Raw genomic sequence first — 13,531 nt, forward strand, 5'->3', positions numbered from 1 at the left:
GTAAACTACTGTGTAACAATAAAAGGTAAATGGAGATGAGCGGTTGTTGTGCTTTTTGTTTTTCTGAGATATTGATTGAGATTTAAATTTGTTTTAAAAGATATCTGCACTAAATTTCATTTGAATTTTATTCATTTTTCTCTGATTTAACCTGGAAAAAGGACTACGGAACAATTTAATCTGAAATGATGACACACAACAAAGTAGCAAAACAAAAACATACATTTATACAAATATAAAATCATCACTGTTATTGCAAGTCAAACAGCGATAACGTGAGGTCTGCCAGACTTAGTGTTTCACATATCTTGGAAAAATGACAGTGATGGAGTGTGAACACTGATCAGGGCTATGCAAACTGCTGAGTACCATTTGTAGTCGCTGCATTAACAAATGAAAAATGAGACACTTAAACTGTCACACTTTTATTTAAACACTTTTTCAATGACAAACACAATGGGAAAATTCTAACATTGCTAAAAAAAAAACAAATTACTGTACAAAGATAAATATACAATCAAGGCCAGATTCACAAATTCACAGTGCAGCCGACATCAAAAGTTACAAACTAATTCAGTGAGGAATGGGATTTGCAATGAGAAGATATAAAAGTTTGGGTGAAACGGTATAATCAGCATTTTCAAAGAAGCCCTTTTATGGTACAAAACTGAGGCAAGAGTCCATGTATTAACTGTAAAACACTTCCTGTCTCACAGGATCTTCAGCATTTCTCTCAAAATCCAACATGGACCTATCTATGATACACAGATTCATAAAATTAGAAAAGATCAACACAAAGTTTAACCTGAAGTCTACATTTCTTTGGTGAAGTAGCTGTATGTTTCATGGAAACCTTTAAAAAGAGAATCCAGAGCAGGAAAAAAATTCTATGACTTTCATTCAAACTAACAACTTACAATTTGTCACCACAGCAGACCCCGTGTAAGGCCTGCAAAGATTAGCACACACCAACTTTATTTTGTCTTATTAACAATATGGCAATATGTCACATACAGCACTTGTCCGTTTAAATAAAATACTAACTCGTGGGTACAACAAATAATGGCCTACAGCCACAGAGTCCCTACACGTTACCTGTGAATAAAGATTTATCACCATGTTTCCTTTCATTGTTCATTTATTTATAGAAAATTTACTGATTGAGTTCAAAGGGAAGGCATTGGCTCTGAGTGGTTATCTTAATCCTCCTTCAGTCCCCGTAGCTTCTCTTCATAAATGTTCTCAGACCATCAGGGTAACGACCTTCAGTGACAGGGGTCAAAGGGGTATCTGGCGACGCCTCCGTGAAGCTCCACCTCCGTGTCGGACCAGGCGATGATGTCACCTCTGAGGTGGCTGCCACATGAGGCCAGGCTGTAGATGTCGCTGGCGCTCAGGACGTGTGACCACATGTGCAGGTCCGACATCTCGCCCACAAATGACTGAGTGGCATCAAAGCGCCCTCCGAGAGTGTCCTGAAGAGGAGACGCACGACAACGATCAATACCTGATTATTATCATCTTCATCGATCAGAGACACGTGATGAACATCTGATGTTTCTCACTAACATATAGAAGATTATGTGAAATCTCCTGTGTATAATATAACAGAGTCACTGATGAGGTCAGATGTTTTTATGAAGGTAAGTCTGCAGTATATTGGAGCCTCAACATGAGCACACATACAGGCATTTAATACTGGGAAGAGTCCTAAATGGCTTGGATATTAACTCTGGACATAATATTTGCCTCTATCTCTGGAGTAAAGCTCGCGTTGACTTTACCTGCTCCTGTCCCAGGATGAAGACCCCTCCAGCTTTAATGGGGTGCCAAGCTGAGAGATTCGCCCCAGACCCCCGCTTCACCCCGTCCTGGTAGGCCTCCCACTGTCCGTCCCGTGTGGTCCAAGTCACACACACATGGTGCCACTTCCCATCACTCAGAGACAGGGGCAGAGTGGCTGCCTGTGGAGGGGATGTGGAAAACGAATGTAAACATGTTCTAAGGATATATGATTTCAATTCAGAAACACTTTGTTAACAGATAGTAACAATTACTTTTAACTTCCTCCACACCAGGGTAAAAAAAAAAAGAGCATGTCACTGCCCCCTTGTGGTTAGGTTTGGTCATAAGCGTGTTGTGTCAACAGGAGAGTTCAGCAGACTGGGTGTGCCATTTTTAATTTTCATTAACATTTTAAATTCAGTTTAAAAAGTTTTCAATCTCCTCTGGTTTCTTTGTTTGTTTTTCTCTAATGCCCAGTGCATGCAGAGCCACTGCTGAAGACCGAAGAGCAAAATCCAGGCCTGAAAAATGAAGCCAGCAGTGAAGTGCCAAAAACTGCAGTTCTTCTGGTGGCCACTAGAGGCTGTCTTCAAAAGCAAGTCGAACTAAAAACAATGTTCACAGCCTAAAACTATCTTTTTATTGTGTGTGTGAGCCAGCTGTGCAGTGGGTGATTGTATAAAACTCCTGGAGTTTTAGAGCTATGTATATATAGGTTCTTTGATTGACAGATTTGCAAACCAGGCAGCTTTAGCAGGTTCCTGCTTCGTGTTTGCTAAATGGAGTCACTGAACTGAAAAATACTGTTGACTTCTGTGTGGTACAATATGTCCAGCTTGTTTGTTTGTTGTTTTTTCAGTAAAACTCTGGTATTTCATTATCCCCGGATCCCCCAGTCTACATGTCAAGTTACCTCCAATGCATCCGTCCCAGTGTGAGTGAATGTTAGGTGAAGTGCTTAGGCTTAGAAAAAAGTACCAATGGCTGAATAGGGCTTGTATTAAGAAATTACTCAAATTAAGTAAAAAAAACACTACACGAGTACCTTATATGTATAAAGAAGTATAAATCAAGCATTAGTAGTTAATAAAAGTACATTTTTACAAATAACTTGACTTTGATCACCAAAGTTAATCTGATGTATTTGGGTGACTTGTTCAGGTTTGATTGACAATGACTAAAAAACCCAGCAAAGATATCAGATCAGGCAGATTTTGATTCAAATGCTGATAAACTAACAATATTTCAGTTATGAATGCTTTCAATTCATTTTGATTAGTCTTTTTAAATATTACATTTGAAATATTTTAATTTTTAAGTATGTATTAGTATATTATTTTAAATTTTAGATTTTCATTATTTATAATAGAATTCATTTATTACATTTCATAATATTTTAGATTAACTGCTTTGATTTTTGGCATAGACTTTAACTATCCTAATAGCGGCCTTGTTTATTGTATTGTTCAAGTTGAAGTTCTCTTAAACTGACAACGATCCAGACACAGAGGGGAGCTCGTGGTTCTTCTCGCTCACCTTATCATCGATCAGCAGCTCTATGGGATTGTTCCCCCACTCGATGAGCACCAGCTCATTGGCCTGTCCAGGTGCAGAGTAAGAAAAAGGTGTCCCCAGTCCGGGTCCCACTCCTGCCTTTATCCAAAGACACAAAGTCAGAGCGAAGATCTCCTGCAGCAGTGTCCTCTTCACCCGCCCGTACATGTAGTTGGTCCTCATAGGGAAGCTGATCTGGAACGCATCAGGACTTTTTGATTTCTTCCTGCTGGAACCTGCTTAAAGAAACATAACAACATTCACCAGCTGACCAAACAATCAGACCTGAGCGTGGTTTAAAAAGCAGTTTTGCTGAACAGCGTACCGGAGAGGTGCAGCTGATTGAGCATCGTTTCCAGCTTATTTGAGTGGAAACCGGTCCGCGGCCCTGGTGCTCTGTATCCCGTGTGTGGAAGGTAACTGTGATTGTCTGCTTCATTGTCGTGGTGATCACCACCGTCATCATCATCATGGTCCCCGTCTGCATCATGATGGTCATCATTATGGCCGTCATCATGGTGTTCCGTGTGGCCGCCATCGCTGTCAATGTGACCGTTTCGATGTCCATCGTCATGGCGGTCGTCTTTGTGGTCACCGGGGTTTCCGTCATCGTGGTGGTCATCGGCGTGATGCTCTCTGTCGTCTCCGTGGCTGCTGTCATCATCGTGGTGGTCCGGGCCACCGTGGCCGTCAGTGTGATGGTGCAGTTGCTGCTCTAGTGCGTCGATCTTCCTCTGCAGCAACTCCTTCAGAGAGCTGGAGTATGTGATGGATGTGTTCCTCTTCTGCAGAGAGAGGTGGAAACACGCAGGTGAAGCGCATTATTAAGGCATAATGTAACACCTCTGCTTTTTGTGTCTCGCTCAATCTTTTTAAAAGACTGGTGTCTATTTATTTATTTCTTCTGCAGATATTTGTGTAATGTCAAACAAAGCAGCCAGTTGTGCTGCTGATCGGTCCCCCTCACATTCATTGTGCTACTCTGTGTCTGTTTCCCTTCCTCTCAGGTAATCTGGGCTTTAGTTGTGGTGCGTGCCCTGATCATGAGTCTGTCAAGAGAGATCACGATAATTACTGCCAATCTTAGACCCCCTCGCAAATGCGCCACAGCTCCTGACACCTGTCTGTGATCACAACAGATGGAAAACACAGCACATAAGGGCAGGTACCCAAACAGACTTCAAAACACTCAAATATCCTCGAGGTCTTTAAATGTGCCCGGTCAATCCACTGCCTCGCTGACGTCCACCCCTGAGCTTGTTGCTGGTCCTTGGAGCCCACTGAAGGACATTAGAGTGGCTCTCTTGAGTGTGAGTGGCTTTATGCGATTAAGTTGCTCCTTTATCTAAAGTACTTAGTGGGTGTACCGCTTTAAGGCTTCCAGTGATGCAACCAATGTCCAAACAAAGGAAAATCACATGTGGGAACGTCACAAGCTTCCCTCTACCTCATCAGCTGAGTTATATCTACTTAAACGGCTTAGATACAGGCTTTCTTCCTTTCAACAGTTTAAAAAAGTTTTAAAAGTTCTGTCTCCCTCATGCTCACCTGCAGGTTGTCCAGCCTCTCCTTCAGCGCCTGTAGCATCCTCTCCATCTGCTCTGGCGACGATGCGACGTCCCCTGGTGTCACATGTTTGTCCTTCCCGTGGTTGTTGCCACTGTGCCCTCCGTCAAATCGTTGCCCTCCCACCGAGGGGTAGTGTGGCAAGTCTGGTATGAGGTTGCTGTTTCCATGGTGACCCTGCTGGTTGCTATAGTGCCCATTGTCAGCATATGAGTGATGGCTGGCCGCCCCAGCGTGATGCAGGTGTGAAGAGTCGTGGGGTGAAGCATCCCGTCCGAAGCCTTCGCACAGAGTGAGCTTGGCCGTGAGCTCCCGAATCGTCTCTCTTTGGTCCAGGATGATCTCCTTCTGCTGGACAAGGCTCTCCCTAAGGTGGAGGATGGTGGCTTTGGCCTCTTCGCTCGCGCCCCACCAGCCAGCTGGAGGTGCACTTTGATGGCCTGGTCCGCTGGGCCCCGCTGCACCTACGCTTGGACCTGATGTAGGGAAGCAGGAAGGGTCTGCGTCCACGGGAACAGGGGTGCACACAAAGCGTGGGTGGGCTCCAAAGTCATAGTCAGACCCTGAGCTGGCACATGCCGGCCAGAGGAGGAATGAAAGTAAAGAAAAGACAAAGGGAGCAAGGAACAGCTGCACAGATGGCGAGTTCCTCATCATCTCCATTCAGAGTTTGTACAGACAAAGAAGCTTGGCTTTGCTTCAAAATGTGTGATGCCACCTGAAGTAAAGGTTGTGCTGACTTCTTTGCTGATGTGAAGGATGCATCAGGGAGCAAAACAACAAATCTCCATCCCCAAAATATCAACTCAGCTGTGAGGAACTCAGTCGCATGTGAGTGTGAGTTTGTTTTCTTGTGGATTGTGGTCTCTCTTCTCCTCACTGAAGAATAGAAGAAACCTGCAAAACAAAACAAAGGATTTTAGTTAACGCTCTTTTAATAGAATCCATTGATTCTTTTATTGTAAAATGAAGCTAAAAGGTCCAGAAGAATCCTTATATATTAGTAATTGAGTTTTAGGATATTGTCAGATTTAGATAAAAGTGTCTCTTTTTAGCTTTTTGTTCTTCTTGTGTCAGCTTCCTTTAACAAACAAAGGGACAGTGAGTTTACACAAAGGTTCTTCAATTCTCACCAGGATGTGAAGGTTAAACACCTCAGCCTGACATTTGTGCCCCCACTTAGCTTTAGTGTGTCTGGGCAGCAACCTTCATGGCAGAGGCATGTGCCAAAACTACCAGAACCTGTCCAAACAAGGATTAGTTCAAGCCAGAGTTGCAGCATGACCACGCTGAGGCCTGACCCCTCCCACCAGTGCTAATACGGATGTTTTTAGATGAATTTGGATGGAGCTACAGAGGACCAGCGGTGAAGCAGGAGCACATTTTTAATATTAATCTAAATCTATGTGGCTGCATTTTTTCCCCTTCATGATCTGTATCATAAAGGGAAGCTGACCTCTCTGTAGCTCTAACGTGTCCTTCATTATACGGGGTCGGCATTTTGAAATGGCACACACGTGACGTGACAGCTAAACCTCTATGACCACCTGTTGCTCGCAGTGACCAGCCTCTCCAATGACTGTGCGCTGATGGTTCGCTGTATTTTATCAATAATGAAACAAAGTGAGTGTGTGTCTGATGGAGTCTGAGGTGATTAAATCTTCATTTTTAAATGGTTTTAACGTGGGTGTTTTCCAGCCTATAACCTTTCCACCTGACATCTTCTGCCTCTGTTTTTCCTGCTGCGATTTACATGGCTTAGAGGAGGGACAGATGGTCGAAGCGCAGAACCGTGTCACACCCAATCGCCGCCGTTTAGAGGTTATTACCACCCACAGGTCCCTCAATTAACCTAATTGAAAACAGTTGTTGTGCTAACTTAACCCGAGATAAGTGAGCTTGCACACCGGGGTCGTGCACCAACCAGCAACATATGGTTAAGTTGGATATTTAAGTCGTGTGATTAATCTCCAAAACTGACAACTGCTGTTTGACCTGTGATTAAAGAACAGCTCATTCTGCAAAATGAGCCGGTCTCAGTTTATACACACGTTTTTTGTAGAAGCACATTAAATTATAATTATCCCAGTGAATTAAAAGATCAATGTCAGCATCAACATCGCTGCCGTTGAGCTCTTATTTAATTTGTTAAGAGGTTTTAACCTGATACATAGAGTGCACACTTTGGCCACAAAATATGCAAAATATCCCCATTAAAAAGCAAGATTAAGCAATAATTATCCAAACTATTTATTAAGTGCCAGTTACAGAGAAATTTAATGTCAATTTTGATGCTTATATTAACTATTATAAGCTGAACAACTCGGATTGTTGCCAAAAACCTCAATAATTTTAATTATTCTGGTTCTTTGTTTGTGAATTATTCAGTTAAATGCACAAAAAAATAAAGGAAATCTGTTTGGTTCACTTAACAGCGTGACATCACTGTTGTTTCTGAACAATTATTCTTTTTTTTTTCTCACAGCTCACGAAAAAGCATCTTAGACCTTCCCCAGCAGGTCCAACAATTGACTTATTACCCAGACAATACTGTGCAATACTCTAATAAACAAAAATATTCATATTGCTTCTGACGGTTAAGTTTAGCGAAGCAGAGGTATAAGAAACTGAAAACAATAACAAACTAAAGTTGTGTACCCATCGTAGTGTTTTATCTTTTTAATCCAGATGATTCAAAGCCAGCACTCATTTTCATCTCTCTTGTATTAAATATAAATGCAGCTGCATCTATCACACTGCACTGAAATGCCTGACACATAAACAGCAAACATATATAATTCAAATATGTCCAATGGCACATACATGGCATTAGTTAAATGAACACAGGCGTTCTTACCTTAAAGCTTGTGCATCCACGCTGTGAGTTAGTTAGTTCCTTCCTCACACACTGATCAGATTGAGGGGATTTACTCCAGAGTAGTGCTCAAGTCTTTCTATCCCTCCTTTATTGTCTCTACCTCCCTTTCCTCTCCTCCTCTCCTCCCCTTCTTCCTCTTTGTTGTATTTTTCTTGGAAGGACACGCCTCTTTTCCTGTCAGTCTTTTTGGCATCTTTCTTTCTCCGCATTTCTTATCTTTAACCTCTGACTGATGCACATGATGAGACCGTAAAAAAGAAAGAAAGAAAATCACTGATCTCACATACACATCATACAAAGAATTAAAAAACAAAACAAAAAAAATCCAACCAGTGTATAAATTCTACCCGCCGGTACACAAACATTGGCCTCACCTCCTCCAGCACACGTCACGCAGCTCACCTAGATCTCAGCATGGGAGTAATTGGCTTGATTAATTCCTCGTCTGACTAAGAGGCAGAGAGGCAGAGGCAGGAGGACAGATGGCTGCTTTAAGGTCAAAGGCAGACAATGAAACCAGAGTGCTGATTACAGGACAGACACCTACAGTAAACTTACACAAACAGGTTCAGACACCGAAGCATGTGTCGAGTTTGTGTTTAGTATCAAACACAAACACAAGCAAAAATAAAACAACCATAAGAGCTTAGTTTTTATCTAAAATACTAGGGAGGGATAACAATATCTATCTATCTATCTATCTATCTATCTATCTATCTATCTATCTATCTATCTATCTATCTATCTATCTATCTATCTATCTATCTATCTATCTATCTATCTATCTATCTATCTATCTATCTATCTATCTATCTATCTATCTATCTATAGTTGATGATAGCTTCATGGAGAAGCATTAAACCAAAACAAACCATACCCACATGTTCATCCAGTTTAGAATCCCCAACAAACCTGTTATTACAGACTTTATATTACATACACACACTGGATATTTATTAGGTACACCCCATTCAAATGCTTCTGTTCATTTGAATGTTGCGTTGACGCTGGGAGAAACATTTTGTCACTGATTCAACTTCTTTGGTCTCAGCTGACTGCAGTTTCACCAACCTTATGAAAAGCTTGCTAATTTCAGTCATTATGCAGTCTGTTACTCAATTATGAGTCTTAGAGATGGAGTAAGGAACTTGATTATTTCAGGAGGGCCTAGGAGTGAAGTGGGCCTCCACATTGACAGAAGGCGGTTAAGGAGGTTCAAGCATGTGACCAGGATGCCTCCTGGATGCACTTTGGAATACCTATGCGAGGTGGAAGACACATTGAGAAGAGGTTGTCTAGCTGCTGGCTTGGGAGCACCCTGATGTCTCCCCATATGAGCTGAAGGAGGTCACTGGGGCGAGGGAGGTCAGCACAGCTAAGCAGGGATGGATGGATGTTTTTGAAGTATGTAGACTGTCTGTTTGCATGGAGCGTTCCTCTGTTTCATGCTCACTCCCCCCTCTCGTTCCTCATGTCTGGGTTAAAAACATCAAGATGGTGACAGCCAAGATCAGGGGTGCCCAATCCCGGTCCTCGAGAGCTACCGTCCTGCAGCTTTTAGATGCATCCCTACTCCAACACAGCTGAATCAAATGGTTTGATTACCTCTTCAGCATGCCATCGTGTTTGGCAAAGGCCTGAAAACAAGCCATTCATTTGATTCAGCTGTGTTGGAGTAGGGATGCATCTAAAAGCTGCAGGACGGTAGCTCTCGAGGACCGGGATTGAGCACCCCTGGCCAAGATGCTCAACTGAAAAATAAAGGCATTGGACCATGTGTCCTTGGGGAGTAGAAAGCTGTAGACTCTCGCTCACGCTTGCCTGGGAAAAAGTAGATAAGAGTGGACCACCTCTAGTGGAAAGTTACTGAGACACTGTTGTTTAGACTAGAATGAGAGAGCTTCTGTAATAAAACTGTTAGGGGCACACCACCATTTTCAGATCCATGGCAAAGTGTCATGCAGGACGCATCTCCCTTCTAGAAGTAATGTGAAAGAGAAATAAAGTATTAAATGGTCTACTGAGCAGTGTTTTGTCTTCCATTGGATGCCTCTGAGGAATCAAAAGAACTCGGTGAAGTGTTGATATATATTAGAGATGGACCGATCCGATATTAATTAATTATTAATTGGTACCGGTCCGATACTGACGTAAATTACTGGATCAGATATCGGAGAGAAATAAAAAATGCAATCGATCCATTAAATATCAAGCACCTCACAACCGTAGCACGTTGGAGCAGTGTGTGTCACGTGATAGAGCAGCTGCGTGTATTTGTAGCCTCACTACCAAACCAGCATTTCATCTCTGAGGAAGTTATCCCAGAGAGAAGTAAAGCAAGTGTGCGAGAAGTAAAGCAAGTGTGCAAGTTCATCTCTGAATGTTAGTAAAGCATTCCCACGTTAAGCTTAACAACCGATATATGGAGCAAGTGCCTCTTCTCTCTCCCTCCCTCTCCTGCTGCTACTTCAATCGTGAAACTGCTTAATGATCAGCTGATCGGCTTTTCTGTCGCGACTCCGTCTCTCTTCTTTATTTTTGGCCCACTTTGCACCAGAAAGAGGAAACCAGCAGCTGAACAACAGCAGCACGTTTAAGCTTGATCAGCTGTTGTTAGAATTTATTTAATATTACTTTCTACACCAGGATCTTTTTCTACGTAGCTGACGGCTGGTAACTGTGCAGGGGCGGATCTAGCAAAGTTTAGCCAGGGGGGCCGATAGGGCATGAACAGGGAAAAGGGGGCACAAAGGCATACTTTTCTTTCTTATTCTCATTTAAAATGTCGAGCTTTTATTAAATTATTATCTGAATCTTACACCCAAAGTTTTAATCTTATGTAAAATATATAGAAGTCCATTACTGTATATAGTAACTATTAAGTGTAATATACCCTAGTAAGCTAGTACTTTTTCCTTTAGGAAGATACCGTCTGTGCAGTCTGCAAATCTGTAGAAGAAAGATGTTGAATATATTTAATTATTCTTGAAAAATAATTTATTTCTGTGCATTTTTTTTTCCACACTGCATCAAATTAAAGTTGATTACGTCGATTAAGCATCATGAGGTGGAGGGTGGGGGGGGGGGGGGGGGGGGTTCCCTTTTTTTTTTCTGGGAGTTTGCAACCCTATTAGTTAGGTTGCTTAATATTTCTGCTAAGTACTCTTTAAAATACCAGAACAGGAAGGATTGAGTAGGTTTACGTTTATTAGATTGATCAGTATTGCTGAACTATGAAATATTTTGGGTGCAGTGCATTTTTTACATAGAGGTACAACAGAATAGCTTTAGTGCTGCTGTTTATTTAAACTTGAGTATGAACTTATACAAAATGCAGCAAGATATTTAAAAAACAGTTTTATTGATTAAAAAACACTATATCGGATTCATATCGGTATCGGCCGATATCCAAATTTATGATATCGGTATCGGTATTGGACATAAAAAAGTGGTATCGTGCCATCTCTAATATATATATTTAAAAAGTTTAGACATTGAGTCTCAAGTTATTCTGTATCACATTATTTTATCCAGAGACATCATACTTTACCAAACTTGTTTTAATCCTTCCTTAAATCATCTCAAAATGCTAAAATCCTTCTTCATTTTGATTTTACCTTTATCCTCATTTTGAACTTTAATGATGTCTCTTTCAAATGGCTTCATGGCATCAGTTTCCTTGTGGAAAAGTTTGTGTCTCAAGTGTTATGTTTGTGAAAGAATTTAATTGCCCTGAAAGTACAGTTTTAGCCCTGAATATGTGATTACAAGCCCAGAACAATGAACAGCTCGCCCGCCTGTCCTGACGATGTGTTTTAATGAAGCTCTGTGTGACGGCATGAATTTAAATGGGAGCGCTGTGTGTGACTCATCTTTATTGTTTAATAGGTCAGTACGAGTCTGTCAATCTCCTTAGCGTGTGTGAATTAGGCTCCGAGGAAGTGAGCAAACACAAACAGCTTTAAGGCTCAGGTCCAAGGACACAAGACCACAAGCGCTCCAGTGTTTTCCCTCGACCTCAGCCATGTGACCCAGAACAGCACAGAGCATGCTCCTCTGCTGTGAGTAAAGAACTGAAGGTTCCTCTGATGAGGGCAAGAGGTGATGTCTGGTGTTCTGAGCAGAGATGCTCTGAGGCAGCGCGCTACAGAGTAAAGATGTAGAGTGCTGTGAAAAAGTATTTGCCCTTCCTGATTAGTTTGTTCATTGTTTCTGTTTTGTTTTGTCATATTAGACAAGGCTAACCTGAGTAAATTTAAAATACAGTTTTTGAATGATGATTTCATATATTTGGGCGGGATGGGGTTGTACATTACCAAAATGACTCTGAGAGGGCATCAACGACTCATCCAGGAGGTGACAAAATAACCCAGCATCCAAAGAACTGCCCTTTGCCTTTTTTCGCCTTAATAAATAACATCATCGTTTAAAAACTGGATGGAAAACTTGCTTTGATTCGGTTTATCTTTAGTATTTAAAATTAGTCAGTGTGACACATATGCAAGAATAAAACAAAAGATTTATTCTTTTTTTTAACTAGGAAGAGGACAGATACGGTGGTGCAACACACACACACACACACACACACACACACACACACACACACACACACACACACACACACACACACAGCCGGGTTTGACTTTGATTGTATCTGTTTGATTGTGTGCCTGTTTCAGATGCAGCTAGAGCCGAGCTGTAGGTCTGGTCAGTGAAAACAGCAGAAAAGATTTGTTGACCATTGAACATGCCGAATTATGGCTTCATTCAACACTGACTGAATTATATTGCTAAAGAAAATCTTTAGAAATCTACTAAACTAAACAGATGTATAAACGGGTGTTTTTGACTTCCTACCTGCCTGCTAAAGTCTGTTTTTCCATCATAGTGAGTATACCTGTGTGCAGCGTGCACTGCCTGCATGCATGCAGAGGAAGCATCGCCACCTCCCGGGGAAATCCTGCAACTGCAACTCAAGATGCTTTACATTAGACACTCGAACTTCCTTTATATTTAATTTCTTTATATCAGTTAAAAACAAAACACCGTATGTGTTATGTTGAAGGGGTTTTAAGTGAACTTTAAAGAAAGTAAAGAAGTCTCACTGCTTCAGGTGACATAAACAGTGTTTTTCATACTAAACAGCCAAGAGCAGAATGTGTATTTTACCTACACTCATCAACATGGCTGGTTGCCAGCTGGAGATGTAAGTGCTGTACTTTGCTTAAATGTTAACTGTTTAGCTCATTGATAGCTACATGTCAGGAGCTCGTCTGCCCTCTTGTGGTCAACAGGAATTAAAGCAGCTTAGGCATGAACGTATGCATGAACTGCTTCTGAAACTTTTTGTGAACTGGGCCTGGAAACTGAAGCCAAGGTGAAACACCTGCATTCTTTCTAATGGCCAGCAGGGTTCGACTTTTCTGGTAATAAAGAAAAGTCAGAATATAAAGAAATTTTGGAAAGAAATGACCTCAGTAAACACTTTCCCGGTGAGTGTATGGTCTCAGTCGTTAATTTCAGGAATTACTAAATAAGATGTTTATTTTGTAAATTAGGGACCTGATTAGAATTAGAAGAACAATAAATAGATCACTCCTTTTTGATTGACAAGTGTCTGCTCCATGAGCATGAAGTGTTGCTCGTTTCTTGGGGCTTAATTATACTCATGAACATGAAAAGCTCCAGCTTTTCAAAAGACAAGCAGCTTATTGCATGAAGAAACATTTTCAGTGGTTTCAGAAAAAT

The 13,531-nt window shown here is 41.5% G+C and overlaps 1 protein-coding gene across 2 annotated transcripts; it reads right to left on the reverse strand.

Moving 5' to 3' along the window:
* Positions 1–409: 409 nt before the first annotated feature.
* LOC113032720 (neuronal pentraxin-1) lies at positions 410–7,891 on the reverse strand. Of its 2 annotated transcripts, none has more exons than XM_026185778.1 (6): positions 7,763–7,891; positions 4,888–5,802; positions 3,665–4,124; positions 3,322–3,578; positions 1,785–1,964; positions 410–1,475 (listed from the first exon to the last, which is right to left on the reverse strand). In XM_026185778.1, exons 2-6 carry the CDS (start codon positions 5,566–5,568, stop codon positions 1,266–1,268), a joined length of 1,788 nt encoding a protein of 595 aa, XP_026041563.1. In that variant the 5' UTR covers positions 5,569–5,802; positions 7,763–7,891; the 3' UTR covers positions 410–1,265. The 2 variants fall into 2 exon arrangements, with proteins under 2 accessions (XP_026041563.1, XP_026041564.1); XM_026185779.1 differs by having other exon boundaries at positions 3,322–3,575; positions 7,763–7,889.
* Positions 7,892–13,531: the final 5,640 nt, after the last annotated feature.

This window comes from Astatotilapia calliptera, chromosome 11, assembly GCF_900246225.1.
Source record: "Astatotilapia calliptera chromosome 11, fAstCal1.2, whole genome shotgun sequence".
Lineage (NCBI taxonomy): Eukaryota > Metazoa > Chordata > Actinopteri > Cichliformes > Cichlidae > Astatotilapia > Astatotilapia calliptera.

What these genes read in the sequence shown, in the direction of transcription:
- LOC113032720 (XM_026185778.1), bottom strand. Translation starts at nt 5,568, where the DNA reads ATGGAGATGATGAGGAACTCGCCATCTGTGCAGCTGTTCCTTGCTCCC. An exon ending in AGAGGCTGGACAACCTGCAG is followed by an intron (nt 4,125 to 4,887) that starts GTGAGCATGAGG and finishes CTCTCTCTGCAG; the next exon opens with AAGAGGAACACATCCATCAC. An exon ending in CAATCAGCTGCACCTCTCCG is followed by an intron (nt 3,579 to 3,664) that starts GTACGCTGTTCA and finishes TGTTTCTTTAAG; the next exon opens with CAGGTTCCAGCAGGAAGAAA.